The sequence below is a fragment of the Gobio gobio genome (genome assembly GCF_949357685.1).
Source record: "Gobio gobio genome assembly, chromosome: 22".
Lineage (NCBI taxonomy): Eukaryota > Metazoa > Chordata > Actinopteri > Cypriniformes > Gobionidae > Gobio > Gobio gobio.
In genome coordinates, this window is record NC_137118.1 from 43620945 (window position 1) to 43636194 (window position 15250).

Consider the following 15250-nt stretch of genomic DNA (forward strand, 5'->3'; position numbering starts at 1 on the left):
GACGCACGTAACCTAATTATTCAACAGCCGTTCCTTTGCGTAATTAATATTCATGAGAGCGTTCACCGCTGCGACCTACGTTTCATCGCAAACACATAGATAATGTTTTTATTGGTTATATAAAACGTAACGTGATGTATTATAAGCTCCAGCATGTAATACAACATTCTGACTGCAAAAAGGAGACGTTTTACACGTCAGGAAATGAGATATCGTGATTGACAGCTGAGTAGTTTCACTTTCATTTACCTTTTGCAAAACATATTTCGCGCGCAGGTTTGTTCGAAACCTTTTTTATATCCGCTGAATTCAAACATTAGATAGGTTACATTGTATAATTTGACGTCGTAAGCAGTGCTCATGTGTATTATTGATAACCAAATTGACAGGCGCACATATCCAAAAGAAAAGCTGATATTAAAAGTCTGTTTTCCACCATGCTCTTCTCCCAGTCTTGCAGTTTAAACTGCCTTGTATTTGCCATTTTATTCTGTGTTCTTCTAACTGGCAACCATGGAAAGACTGTCAACACAGACACAAATGTGCCTTTTCCTTGGGACAAGATGAGATTGCCAGAAACAGTGAAACCCCAGCACTATGAGCTCCTGATACACCCCAACCTGACCTCCCTGACCTTCACTGGTGTCGTCCAGATCCTCATAGAGGTCGAGCAGGACACCAGAGCCATCATCCTCCACAGCAAGAACCTTCAGATCTCCAAAGCACAGCTTTTAGAGTCCAGACATCATCGGGATCTTCAGATCAGTGAGTTTGAAGCCAATGAACAGATTGCACTCTTAGCTGATGGCTTCACATTTGAGAAAGGAAACCATTTGGTGCATTTGGAGTTCTACGCCAACTTATCAGACAGTTTTCATGGCTTTTACAAAGGCAGATACACCACGAACAGTGGAGAGGTTAGGTAAGGCAACCATGACATTAGTGCTCATGTGATTAATTGGTCATTTGAAGACTTAAAAACCCCTCAAAATGATTTTTTTTCTCTCTACAGGATGTTGGCGTCCACTCAGTTTGAGGCAACACATGCTCGAGCCGCCTTCCCTTGTTTTGATGAACCTGCGTTCAAAGCCAACTTTACCATCCGTGTGCGCCGAGAATCAAGGCACATTTCCATATCCAACATGCCCAAGGTACACATAACTAAACCTTTTGTTATGTTAAAAATCTGGGTATGATCTTTCTGATGCAGGTCACATTGGATTCAAAGTAATTCACCAAAATCACAAAAACAAAATTGGGTAAAAACAGTAAAAATGTAACAATAGTTCTCACGCACCACAAATGAATAAACATGAGAACATATGAGATTTTTTTAAACTATTGAACTATTTTGTATCATTTTTCACAAAGGTATAAATTGATAAACAGTATTGTAAATATGTTAAACAGAAGAAGTGTGGAAAAGCACACAAAGAGTTTGATTCCCAGTAAAAATGAACATGCATGAAATGTACGGCATCAATGCAGTGTATATGTCTTCAAATAAAAGCCAAATGCATTAATGTAAATGTAAACACCCTTAGTGGGTTGTTGAGAAATACATAAAATTGTCAACATAAAATACAGTACATCAAAAAACCCAAAAATGTAGGGTACTGTACAGCTGCCTTTAACCATGAACCTTAAAGGGATAGTTCACCCAAAAATGAAAATTAGCCCATAATTTACTCACCCTCAAGTCATCCTAGGTGTATATGACATTCTTCTTTCAGACTAATAAAATCGGAGTTATATTACAAAAATCCAGGCTAATCCAAGCATTAGAATTGGATTAATAGTTGCTCTGTTTTTGAAGTCCATAAAAAGTGCATCTGTCCGTCAAATAACTGCTCCACACGGCTCTGGGGTGTTAATAAAGGCCTTCTGAAGCGAATCAATGTAAGAAAAATATCCATATTTAAAACTTTATCAAGTACACTTTCGACCAACCGCCTTCCCTGTTCAATTTATGGAAAAATTGTTGAAAGTTCCCCTGCCGATTGAAAGACTAACGCGACCAGGTCCGCTCGTCATGACGTCACCTACACATCTTGAGTTTCACTTTCAACATTCAACACTTTTCCATGGAATGCGGTCGGTCGAAAGTGTACTTGATAAAGTTTTAAATATGAATATTTTTCTTACACAAACACGCCGATTCGTTTCAGAAGGCCTTTATTAACCCCCCAGAGCCGCGTGGAGCAGTTATATGACGGACAGATGCACTTTTTATGGACTTCAAAAACAGAGCAACTATAAATCCAATTCTAATGCTTGGATTAGCCTGGACTTTTGTAATATAACTCCGATTTTATTAGTCTGAAAGAAGAATGTCATATACACCTAGGATGACTTGAGGGTGAGTAAATCATGGGCTAATTTTCATTTTTGGGTGAACTATCCCTTTAAACCATGATCAACATCAGAATTGTAATAGATATTTTGTACACTCATTCCACAACACAATCAGCTTTGCATGGATGTTCATGATCCTAAATAAGAAAAAAGTCACTCAAAAAATAAATAAAAATAAAAATAATCTGGCAAATCAAATATCGATCATCATAACAGTCAATAGCTATGTTTCCATCCACCTATTTTAATGCACATTTTGGGATATCGCTTATAAAAACGCTGGATGGAAACGCCAAGATGTGCAAATTCTAAAAATGTGCAAAACATTTTTTTCATAATAAAACAAATAAAATGTAACTAATCATTTTTTAGAGCCACAGTTTCTTCTCCGATTGTAGCAACTTCCATTTTTATTAGATATTTTGCACCAATTTCCCAGGAAGGGAAGATTTAGTTCTCTAGGAAACGGTGCTTTATTCACAAATGTTATGCAATATTTTCCGATTTTGTACAGAAATTAAATTCGCAACTTTGGGTGCAAACTAGAGATGCACCGATATGAACATTTTGGCCGATAATCGATAATTCTTTATATTTGAAAGCCGATAACTGATATATTGGCCCATAAATCTAAATTCAAATTTTGATATAATTTTTGAGAGCCTGATTACAAAAACAAAAGTCTCAGCATTAAAAGACAAACACACAATTATGATGTTCTTATTATGATTTTATGTAGTCTATATGACAGACTTGACCTGCACATGTTGCTCTGAACTGTAGATTCCTTTTCTGAGGTGATTCCAATCATATTTCAAGCAATTCAAAACCATCATGGTGATCAGTGCACATCTGAAGTGTCTCAGCTGAAGGATATACATTATTAATTGGCTTTAATACATCGGCCAGATTTTCTTATCAGGCCAATAATAATAACATTATATGAATAAATGAATATATTCCGATATGGTGGCTGAAATATCGTGCATCCCTAATGGAAACATAGTTACTTTTTATAAATGAAACAATGTGCAATATCATTCATTGACATTGAACTCAGTGATTTCTTTTCAGACTGTTTCTTGTACATGTAAACTAATGCAAGATTGTTTCATCCAATAGCTGAGAACCGTAGAACTGTCTGACGGGCTATTGGAGGATCATTTCGACACGACGGTGAAGATGAGCACCTACCTGGTGGCCTTCATCATCTGCGATTTCCACTCCATCAGTAAAAAAAGTCAGCATGGAGTTGAGGCAAGTCAATAATATTGCCAAAAGCATTATAAATACACTTTACAATACACCCAGACCTGAATAAAACTGTGTTTTAACACCTCATAACCTGAATCTTGATGTAGATATCCGTGTATACGGTTCCCGACAAGATCAGTCAGGCGGAATATGCTCTGAACACCGCCGTCACACTTCTAGACTTTTATGATGAGTATTTTGACATCCCATATCCACTTCCCAAACACGGTGAGTGTGAAAGATCTTTACTTCTGGTGAAAATGGCATGCATATTACAGTCTGGCATGAAATAATGGGAAACTGTAATATTTATAGGCCTTTTAGTACTCGGCTATAATTATCTTTGGTTACACATTATTTTCAGGTGACTAAGTAACATTGTAAAAACTCAAATAAGTAATATTAATCAAGTACATGTACTTATTATAGAGTTACAGTTAGGGTTTGGTTTAGGGTTAATTACTTGTAATTATATATAGTAACTATAGAAAGTACATGTAGTAACGTGTCTTTTACTTGCAGATCTTGCTGCGATCCCAGATTTCCAATCCGGTGCTATGGAGAATTGGGGTCTGTCGACGTACAGAGAGTCCGGTTTGCTCTTTGACCCTGAGAAATCCTCTTCCTCTGACAAACTGGGCATCACCAAAGTCATCGCCCATGAACTAGCCCATCAGGTTGATATTTCTGTTACTAAATCAGTCTAAGTAAGAGATCATGTACAGCTAGTCTACTCTATCACAAAATATATTTTGTTGATGCCTATATGACTGTACATGATCCTGCTTATTACATTAAATACATGGAGATTGATTTGTTATGTGAGAAGATATGAGAGATATGTGGGAACATTTCACAATAAGCTCTCATTACTAACAGTGAGCTATATATTCTTACAGCATTTATTAATCTTTGTTAATGTTAGTTAATAAAAATGTTCATATTCACAGTACATTATTGTTAACAAATACAACTTTTGATCTTTAAAAATTAAGATTAGTAGTAGTATTAGTAACATTATTAGTAAATGTTGAGATTAACATGAACTAAGATTAATAAATGCTGTGTAGACGTATTGTTCATTGTTCATGTTAACTAATATTAACAAATAAAACCTTATTGTTAAGTGTTACCAGGTAAGTGATATTATTGGAGTCATGAAACTAGCAGAGATATATAGGAAATCAGTGGTCTAGCTTCATTATACAAAAATATTTGACTACTGTATGATGCAATTGATTGTTAATCATTCACATCAATCTGTTTTCCAGTGGTTTGGAAACCTGGTTACAATGCAGTGGTGGAATGACCTGTGGTTAAACGAGGGCTTTGCCAAGTTCATGGAGTATGTGTCAGTCAACATCACCCACCCTGAGCTGCAAGTGGTGAGACCACTTATTTTTACATTTAATACAACTATCTAATAGTTGAGGTGAAGTCATAAACTGTGTTTACGTGAATACTGGATGGGCTTTACTCTGCGTGTGCGAGTAAAGCATTCACTTTTTTTTACTGCTAATAACTCTTTTTAATATCATGCGTTGCACATCCTGCTCTTTATGTTCTCATTCATGCATGTTTCTTTATCACTTTAAAGTGTCAATAATTTTTAGTATTGCTGTGCTACGTGTATACATGCATAGCCCAATAAAAACAATATTGCAAATTCACAAAATCTCTAATGATAGACACTTTACAGTGCGGCAAAAAAGTATTTAGTCAGCCACCAATTGTGCAAGTTCTCCCACTTAAAAAGATGAGAGAGGCCTGTCATTTTCATCATAGCTACACTTCAACTATGCGAGACAGAATGAGACAAAAAATCCAGAAAATCACATTGTCTGATTTTTAAAGAATTTATTTGCAAATTATGTTGGAGAATAAGTATTTGGTCACCTACAAAAAAGCAAGATTTCTGGCTCTCACAGACCTGTAACTTCTTCTTTAATACCCCTTTTCCACCAAGGCAGTGCTAGAGCTAATTCAGAGCCAGAGCTAGTCCCAGTTCATAGTTGGTTCGACTGTGGAGCTTTCTAAGAACCGTTTGCTTTTCCACATGCTGAGAGCCACAACAGAGCCATGTCTTACGTCACTGTATACGTCTCATCTATCTGAGCAACGCTAGCGAGGCAACGGCAATGTTGCCAAGTCCGTGGTTTTGCCGCGGGCTGTTTTTTCATGTCCACGGGATGAAGCGACCCCAATTATGTGATATTTAGCCCCATATTGCGAATTTTAGTAGGCAACCATGCCAAAAACACATATTTTACCCCCAAATGTGATTTTTACTGGGGAATCCCCCCCTGGAACGCGATTGGGCTTGTTTTGAGTAGCAATTGGGCGGGTTTGTTGTGAAAACCTGGCAACCTGCCGGGAAACACACACACACACACACACACACACACACCAGGCTTGTTCGAGACGCATCAGCGCTTGCCAGACCGATCCACATATGATATAAAAACGCATGAGTGAATCAAAAGCATAAGGAGTCATGTGCTCTCGCTGGACTCGTTGTCATACGGCGATCGGTCTCTGCTCAGCACCGCTGCCAACAAGCCGTCCATCAACAATGCAAACGTTGCGTTACTATTCATTCACATGGCTTTACGATCCTACATCGGCATCAAAACAACGCAAACACAGCGAATCCAACGCATTCATGCAGTTCGCCGTAATTTGTATAGACGGAGATTACAAACGAGCAGCAGCTGTTAGCTCCATTAGCTGCTATTTCAACAATGGTGGATCTCAAGTTTGTGTTGGTCTTGTTGACCCCGCCCCCAGCGCCTGACGTAATCGGTTCTTACTTCTAGCCCTGTTCTAGCCCAGCAATGTTTTGGTGCTACTTAAGAACCACTTTTCCTGGCTCGGAGCTAGGGCTTTGGGTGTGGAAACACAAAGAACCGATTTGAAACTAGGCTCTGGCTCCGATCTAGCTCTGGCTCTGCTTTGGTGGAAAAGGGGTATAAGAGGCTCCTCTGTCCTCCACTCGTTACCTGTATTAATGGCACCTGTTTGAACTCGATATCAGTATAAAAGACACCTGTCCACAACCTCAAACAGTCAGACTCCAAACTCCACTATGGCCAAGACCAAAGAGCTGTCAAAGGACACCAGAAACAACATTGTAGACCTGCACCAGGCTGGGAAGACTGAGTCTGCAATAGGTAAGCAGCTTGGTGTGAAGAAATCAACTGTGGGAGCAGTTATTAGAAAATGGAAGACATACAAGACCACTGATAATCTCCCTCGATCTGGGGCTCCAAGCAAGATCTCATCCAGTGGGGTCAAAATGATCACAAGAACAGTGAGCAAAAATCCCAGAACCACACAGGGGGACCTAGTGAATGACCTGCAGAGAGCTGGGACCAAAGTAACAAAAGCTACTATTAGTAACACACTACGCCGCCAGGGACTCAAATCCTGCAGTGCCAACTGAAAACGTTTGACCTCTGTCATTGCCAACAAATGGTATATAACAAAGTATTGAGATTAACTTTTGTTACTGACCAAATACTTATTTTCCACCATAATTTGCAAATAAATTCTTTAAAAAGCAGACTAGTGTTGTTTTTGGCGGCCTGTTTTAATTTTAGTTTTAGTCTAGTCTTTGTGCCAAGCTGTCATTTTAGTTTTTATTAGTTTTAGTCATAGTCATACTATTTTAGTCTAGTCAAGTTTTAGTCGACTAAAAGTCTGAGCATTTTAGTCTTATTTTAGTCAGAATTATCTATGGCTATTTTCGTCTAGTTTTAGTCGACGATAACTGATGACATTTTAGTCAAGTTTTAGTCAATGAAAATTGTATTTTAGTCTCTTTTTAGTAATGCAATTCTATTTAACCCAGTCAATATAGTATAAGTACATATTATAGACAAAACCAAAATCTTCTTTTAGCCAAACCCATTTCAAACCATGTTATCTTATTATATTATTGTTACCTTATAGACTCAAGAATACATCCATTCCAGACACGGAAGACGCTCTGATTTGAAGTTACAACATATTTATTTTACCAACTAAACATGTTAGAAGTACACACACATACATTTGAATAAAATAAATAAAAACATTGAGATGTCTCTTAAGGTTTGTGGTGTTTTTTCCTGTGATTTTTGTGGCCACATTTCTCCCCATCTTTTTCCACAACACCCGTTTTATTTTCCACTTCAATGTAATAAAAGTTTTTCCAAATGTCTTAATAAGAATAAATGCATATTTAATTTAATTTAATAATAGGAAAATAATATCCAAATTATGATTTCATTCTTTAAATCTGTTTAAAATTAGACCCACATTATAGTTAAAATGTTTTTCTGTCTTGTATTTTATCTCAAAATAAAGGATGTAATTTTATTCCACATGGAAATGAGCGGAAATAAGTGAATACAGCCTCTTATTCGCTTATGAGGTAATCATAATGCTGCGGTTATTTTAACATATCTAATTGCTGCCGTTATAACGGCCCATTTCAAATGTTTACGTGCTTTTCTTTCTTTTTTTGAGCGGTGATGAAATATCTTGCTCTTGTAAATACTTGTCAGCATTTCAGTAATACAAGTCTAGATCTTTCAAATGCATCCAAATAACAGCGAAGCACAGCCGCACGGTGCTCTGCAGTGGCCAAAAAGGATATAAACAGTGAATTCTGAAGTTATATATTATTGAAAACTCAGACATGTGGATTCAGAAGGCACCACGCGACCTTGGTGTTTGTCAAACAGTAATTTAGGTCATTCGGCCGGAGATTTTTACACGGGTGGTGGGAGAAAAACACTGATATTCTGGATTAAGACGACAATAAAATCACTGACTAGCCCCTGTAAATGATAAAGACACCTTACAACCGCTGGACAAATAATTACCGTCCGAATAGTGCTTACGAACCCCGATTGCCCGCCCATCGGTCTCGTTCACTCACCGGAGCTAAATCTTCTAAAACGCCGCGCGAGTGGGGGGGCTGCGTCTGAGCAGTGCGCCCTGATGCAGCCCCTGAATGAGACGCACAAAAATACTGCAAAATAATAATAAAAACGCGACTTTTCGTCTCGTCTCATTTTCGTCAACGAAAATGAAGAGACATTTTAGCATAGTTTTTATTTTGTGAACCACATTTAGTCTCGTTTTTATTCGTCATCGTCACATGACCAGCATTTACGTTGCGTCTCGTCTCGTTTTCGTCACGTTATAAAGGTTCGTTGACGACGATATTTAGTCATACTTTTCGTTGACGAAAACAACACTAAAGCAGACAATGTGATTTTCTGGAATTTTTTTTCTCATTCTGTCTCTCATAGTTGAAGTGTACCTATGATGAAAATTACAGGCCTCTCTCATCTTTTTAAGTGGGAGAACTTGCACAATTGGTGGCTGACTAAATACTTTTTTGCCCCACTGTATATCATCTGTATATCAAAGTGATGTCCGGCCTAGGAACTTGAAACCATATTTTGATGGTTTAATCGAACTTGGGTCATTAAAAACAAATATTCCCTCTGCACATCACTTTGGCCATTACTGTATATCAACACATGCCCAGTCCTAGTTGAGATTGAGTCTGACTGATATGTAACTATAATTCAGTGTCTCTATTTTAGGATGATTATTTCCTGGAGAAGTGCTTCACCGCCATGTCAGTGGACTCTTTAATCTCCTCACACCCCATTTCCACCCCAGTGGAGAATCCTGCGGAAATCAGCGAGATGTTCGATGACGTTTCCTACCGAAAGGTACACAAGCACTATATATATCTCTAACAGCGGTGACCTACAGTATATGGATTTTTTGGTGCTGATACTGATATTTAGAGAGCAGGGTGGCTGAATATAAAGCTGATATATATTACACCAGGGGTCTCCAAACTCTGTCCTGGAGGGCCACTGTCCTGCAGAGTTTAGCTCCAACCAATAAATAAACACAACTGAACCAGCTAATCATTGTCTTACTAGGCCCAAGTAAGACACTGATTAGCTTTTTCAGGTGTGTTTATTTGGGGTTGGAGCTAAACTCTGCAGGACAGTGGCCCTCCAGGACAGAGTTTGGAGACCCCTGTATTACACAGTGTAACTTTTGGCCCTCTATCAGTCAAAAAACAAAACTGCATGGGTTTTGCATGCAAAAAAGTTAGTATACCTTTGATTTTAATAACATATTGCTGCATTGGAATTTAGATGTATTTTACAAATTTGCTACATTAGAAATAATTGTAAAATTAATCAATATCTGTAAAAAACAAAACAAATTTATGCTTTAGCAGCTTCATGATTCTGCTATCCTTTTACATACGAATCAGGTGCTGGCATTCCTAGCGCTGTCAAAATAAAAGTTCCATCTCTGTCAAAATAAAAGCTGATTCTGACACTTTTTTGTCTGGCCAAACAGAAAATCTTAAAAATGACATTTAAAAATGCCAAATAACGGCCTGTGGTGATATATATTGGTTGACCCCTAATCTCTAAAAGCCTTTTAGTGAATAATTAATTGTAATATGTCTCCTGGTTGTTCATAATCTCTCAAGGGAGCGTGTATCTTGAACATGCTGAGGGATTTCCTGACCCCAGAGGCTTTCAAGTATGGTATTATAGACTACCTGAAGAGACACAGCTACCAGAACACCGTCAACGCTCACCTCTGGGAGAGTCTTACCAATGTGAGTGACCTCTGTCGGTTCCTGTGTATGTTCTCCAGGACTCAATTTAAACCATTGCTCTTGAGTCCAAATGCATTTCAACCTTTTCAGATCTGCACTTCTGATGGACTGGATTCGGGGAGACTTAAACTCGATGGATTCTGTTCCAGAATTAAGGCTGAATCTCCAGCTTCTGTGAGTGCTGCATTAAATAATATAATATATAGTAATCATTTATGTTTTTTAAAATTCATTTTTAAAGGGATGTTCTGGGTCCATAGCAGCATTGGCAGCATCTATATATATATGATATGATATATGACAATATATTATGTGATATGATATATGACATTATATATTTTATAATGTAGAATATATTACATGTCATATTTTATAAGACATGGCATGATATATGACATGGTGTAGTTTATAATATACAATGTGATATATGACTTGATATGATATTTTTATATGACATGGCATGATATATTTTATAATATATAATATGATACATGATATTATATATATGACATGATATGTTATAAGATGATATGATCTGATTTAAATATTATATGACATTAAATTATTCATTATTAATGTAGTTAATCAATCATGTTCTTACAGAAATGGCATTATATGATATGAAACGATATGTTAAATTCTATATCAGATCATATCATTTCATATTATATCATATGAACCACAAATGAAATAATTTAGTTAATGCAGTAAATCAATCCTTTTCTAGCAGAAATGGTTCATGGAGGACAGTGTTGACGTTCGAGCCATCATGGACACCTGGACACTGCAGGAGGGGTTTCCTTTAGTCACCGTGGAGGTCAGAGGTCAAGAGGTCATCCTCAAACAGGAGCGCTATATTAAAGGAGAAAAATCTTCAAAGACTTCAAGGTATGAATAATGCATACTATACATTTTAAAAATACCATGTGAATCAGTACACAGTGTGCAATAAAAACACTTTAAAACAGTATTATGCTTTAAAAAAAAGTATGTTATGGCATTCTGAAAGAAAAGATAATCAAATATTCATAATATTGCATTGCATATGACACATTGGAAATGAAAGATCAAGTTGAGTGCACTGCATTGTGGGATACAGTATCCCATACAGTGTGCTTAAATGTAATTTATTCCTGTGATCAAAGCATCACTACTCCAGTCTTCAGAGTCACATGATCCTTCAGAAATCATTCATTTGATGATTTGAAACATTTCCTATTATTATCAATGTTGAAAACAGTTGTGCTGCTTCATATTTTTGTAGAATCCATGATAAGTTTTTGTAGAATCCATGATAAGTTTTACTCAGGATTCTTTGACGAATAGAAAGTGCTTAATAATAGTATTTATTTGTAATAGAAATATTTTGTAACTTATTAAATAAATAAATAAAGTATTCATTTCTTTTAAAAAAATGTTACTGACCTCAAACTTGTTTTTTTTATTCACATGAAACAATAATATTATTTGTTGTTTGTAATTCATTCCTCATAGTACGTCAAGCTTCCTGTGGCAGGTTCCTCTGACTTACATCACCAGTCACAGTAGTGCGGTGCAGCGGTTCTTGCTGAAAAGTGAACAAGGTGTGTCACGCCATCACATATTAAACTAACCCAACATTTCGGCATGTTTTTCAGCTTGTGTTGAGGTCTGACTGTGTGTCTGCAGATGTGCTGTACCTGTCAGAGAAGGTGGAGTGGATTAAATTCAATGTGGACCTGCGGGGGTATTATATCGTACACTATGAGTCGGGAGGCTGGGACGCGTTGATCCATCAACTTCGGCAGGACCACACCGTGTTCAGCAGCAACGACAGGGCCAGTCTCATCCACGACATCTTTCAGCTGGTCAGGTGAGGGAACTTAAAGGCGTAGTTCCCCCCAAAATTAAAATGATCCCATGATTTACTCACCCTCAAGCCATCCTCGGTGTATATGACATTTTTCTTTCAGCCAAACACAATCAGAGTGATAGTAAAGGTAACACTTTACAATAAGGTTGTATTAGTTAACATTAATTAAAGCATTAGTTAACATGAACTAACCATGAACAACACCTCTGTTCAGCATTAGTTCATCTTAACTCACACATATATTAATGCATCTATTCACTTTAACAGCGCTATTAGTTAACATGAACTAACTATGAACACTGCCTGTAGCTTTACTGTTTTTGTAAGGTTATCTTACTTTACATATTACCATTAGTTTACGTAGCAGTTGACACACACTTAGGATGAACATTCCTAACTCACCATCTTACTCTAAAGTTAAAAATGCTGTTGTGTCACATCGACATCATTTAATAAGCCATTGATTTTTGGGCTGTTGGTAAACATAATTCTAAAGAGGAAACCATCTGAACATCAATGGATACGTTTTTTTCACGTTTATATGCACATTACTATCATAACTTACATTCAACAAAGCATTTATTAATGGATTTTGAGAACCTTATTGTGAAGTGTACAATATTTCAACATTAACTAATGTGTCACTAACAGTTGTAGACTCTTTATTAACATGACACATCAGGTAATGTTGAAATAGTGTACACTTGATAATAAGGTTCTCAAAAACCATTAATACATGCTTTGTTTAATAATGTCGATGTGATACAACAGCATTTTTACCTTTAGAGTAAGATGGTGAGTTAGGAATGTTCATCCTTAGTGTGTGTCAACTGGTACGTAAACTAATGTAAATATGTACAGTAAGATAACCTTAAAGCAGAAACAGTAAAGCTACAGGCAGTGTTCATGGTTAGTTCATGTTAACTAATGCATTAACTAATGTTAACTAATTGCACTGTTAAAGTAAATATAGATGCATTAATATATGTGTGAGTTAACATTAACAAAGATGAACTAATGCTGAACAGAGGTGTTGTTCATGGTTAGTTCATGTTAACTAATACAACCTTATTGTCCTGGGGGCGTATTACAGAAACATCTTAACTTTTGAATCCTATCTTATCTGTTTGGTAACCATGGCAATTTCAGTTAGGACCGCATTTAGGACAAAAGCTATTACAGAATGACATTTCTTAAGTGCATAATCTTATCTTAACTATGGATAGGAAACGGGTATTACAGAAGCGTCCTAACTCAACAAAAAAATCCTAAAAGCCCTCTTAACTTTAGGACAACCCCACTGGTGTCATAACTTCAACGCTCTTCACTGGCATAAAGTTGGTTTGACACCGGACGTACGATATTAGCCAATTTAAGGACCGTCTCTAAAGTTACTTACAACATTGGTACCTACACATTTTTAACTTCAATAGCATTTGAACGAAATATGTAAAATGTGTGCATCATAGCTGACACCTAGATGAACACTTTACAGTTGGTTTTGATACTGTAAGTCATCCCGTTCAAATGCTATTGAAGTTAGAAATGTGTATACCAATGTCGTATGTAACTTTAGAGACGGTCCCTAAATTTGCGCATATCGAACATCTAATAACGTCAAACCAACTTTATGCCAGTTCATTCTTCAAGTGACTAATGCCTTATACTTTTTTTTTTTTTTTGCAAAAGGCGATTTATAAAACAGGCTTTAACTTTTCAACAGAGCTTATCAAAATGTAAATTTCTGCCGCACTGGAATTAAAAGCACGCCGTTGTTTCAAATAATGGGAGTGAATAGAGCCTCCAAAAGGCACATCCACCCATCATAAAAGTAATCCACACAACTCCAGGGGTTAATAAAGGCCTTCTGAAGTGAAGCAATGCATTTTTGTAAGATAAATATCCATATGTACAACTTTATAAACTATAATCACTGGCTTCCGGTAACGGCCGTACAGGAGTCTAGTTCCGGTGGAAGAGTGACCTCTGACCCATTGTTTAGACAGACTGTGAATAGAGGTACTGCAATAATGTACAGTATGTTAAAATAATGTGAGTTTTGAACAGTAAAGCATGTTAACCTATTCTATTTCACCCAATAAACAAAACATCTTTTGACCCCTTTAAAATATAACAAATCAAGTGGCATTTATAGTAAAGAAACATGCCCAAACACACTTTTCAAGCAAAACATTAAACAAAGAAATCTGTGATGAAGATAAAAACTATTGTCGACACTTGTGTGAACTAGAGAACTGACTTCATACATCCACTAAAAATCACCTAAACACCAGCTGATTTAAAGACTTCATACATGATGAAGAAAAGAGATCCCGCAGCATTTGAGCACAAACGACACTTCATTTGAGCCTTTGTTATCTCAAAAAATTATATTAAGACATTTAAAATTGTGTTGATTCATAGTTGATTCATGTTCTTACTGGAATATGTTTGTCTTTCCTTCAGCATAGAGAAAGTCCCGCTGGATAAAGCTCTGAATTTGAGCTTGTACCTCAGTAAAGAGTCGGAGATCATGCCAGTGACGCAGGGCTTCAGTGAGCTGGTGCCGCTTTACAAACTCATGGAGAAGAGAGACATGGAGGAACTGGAGAACCAGATGAAGGTTGTGGTTGCAAAAATGATTAAGTACAGTTAAGAATGAAGTGTGCAATGTTTTGGCTGTTAAGATACTTTCTGGTGTCTCAGTTTAGACACTACATTTAAAATCTTTTGGTGCCCTTTTCTAAAGTAGCTTACCAAGGCAGGGGCGCCATGAAGAGTTTTAAGGGGAGTATGCAAGAATTTTAGGCCCCCTTCTTCCAGAAGATGAATGTGTTTTTTCCTGTTGAACTTAAATAAGAAGTTGAAATCATTTATAAGTTAACATTTATATTATTTAAAGTGACAAAAATGTCAGTTCGTCCCCCCTCCACCCCTAAAACGAGATTGATTTTAACCCATTGACGTCAATGATATTCAAACATTAATGAATTGTTCAAATTGCATTTGGTTCAATTGTTTGTTTTATGCATTCATTTGTTTACCACCGTTTAATGATATGATACATTTGTATTAAATAAAACACAGAATCCCCAAAAAATGAAATCAGGGAATCACATAATTTTTTTAATAAAACA

The 15250-nt window shown here is 36.7% G+C and overlaps 1 protein-coding gene across 2 annotated transcripts in view; it reads left to right on the forward strand.

Moving 5' to 3' along the window:
* The first annotated feature begins 32 nt into the window (after positions 1-32).
* erap1a (endoplasmic reticulum aminopeptidase 1a) overlaps positions 33-15250 on the forward strand; it is a 20795-nt gene continuing 5577 nt past the window's right edge. The window contains exons 1-13 of one of the 2 annotated variants that reach the window (XM_079805081.1): positions 33-922; positions 1013-1151; positions 3478-3612; positions 3717-3837; positions 4132-4286; positions 4881-4994; positions 9210-9341; positions 10130-10261; positions 10352-10435; positions 10989-11149; positions 11756-11844; positions 11930-12113; positions 14580-14736. In XM_079805081.1, the coding sequence (XP_079661207.1) occupies positions 438-922; positions 1013-1151; positions 3478-3612; positions 3717-3837; positions 4132-4286; positions 4881-4994; positions 9210-9341; positions 10130-10261; positions 10352-10435; positions 10989-11149; positions 11756-11844; positions 11930-12113; positions 14580-14736 (2088 nt within the window). In that variant the 5' untranslated portion in view covers positions 33-437. The remainder of the gene's footprint in view (positions 923-1012; positions 1152-3477; positions 3613-3716; positions 3838-4131; positions 4287-4880; positions 4995-9209; positions 9342-10129; positions 10262-10351; positions 10436-10988; positions 11150-11755; positions 11845-11929; positions 12114-14579; positions 14737-15250) is intronic. The other variant, XM_079805082.1, reaches the window with a different exon arrangement.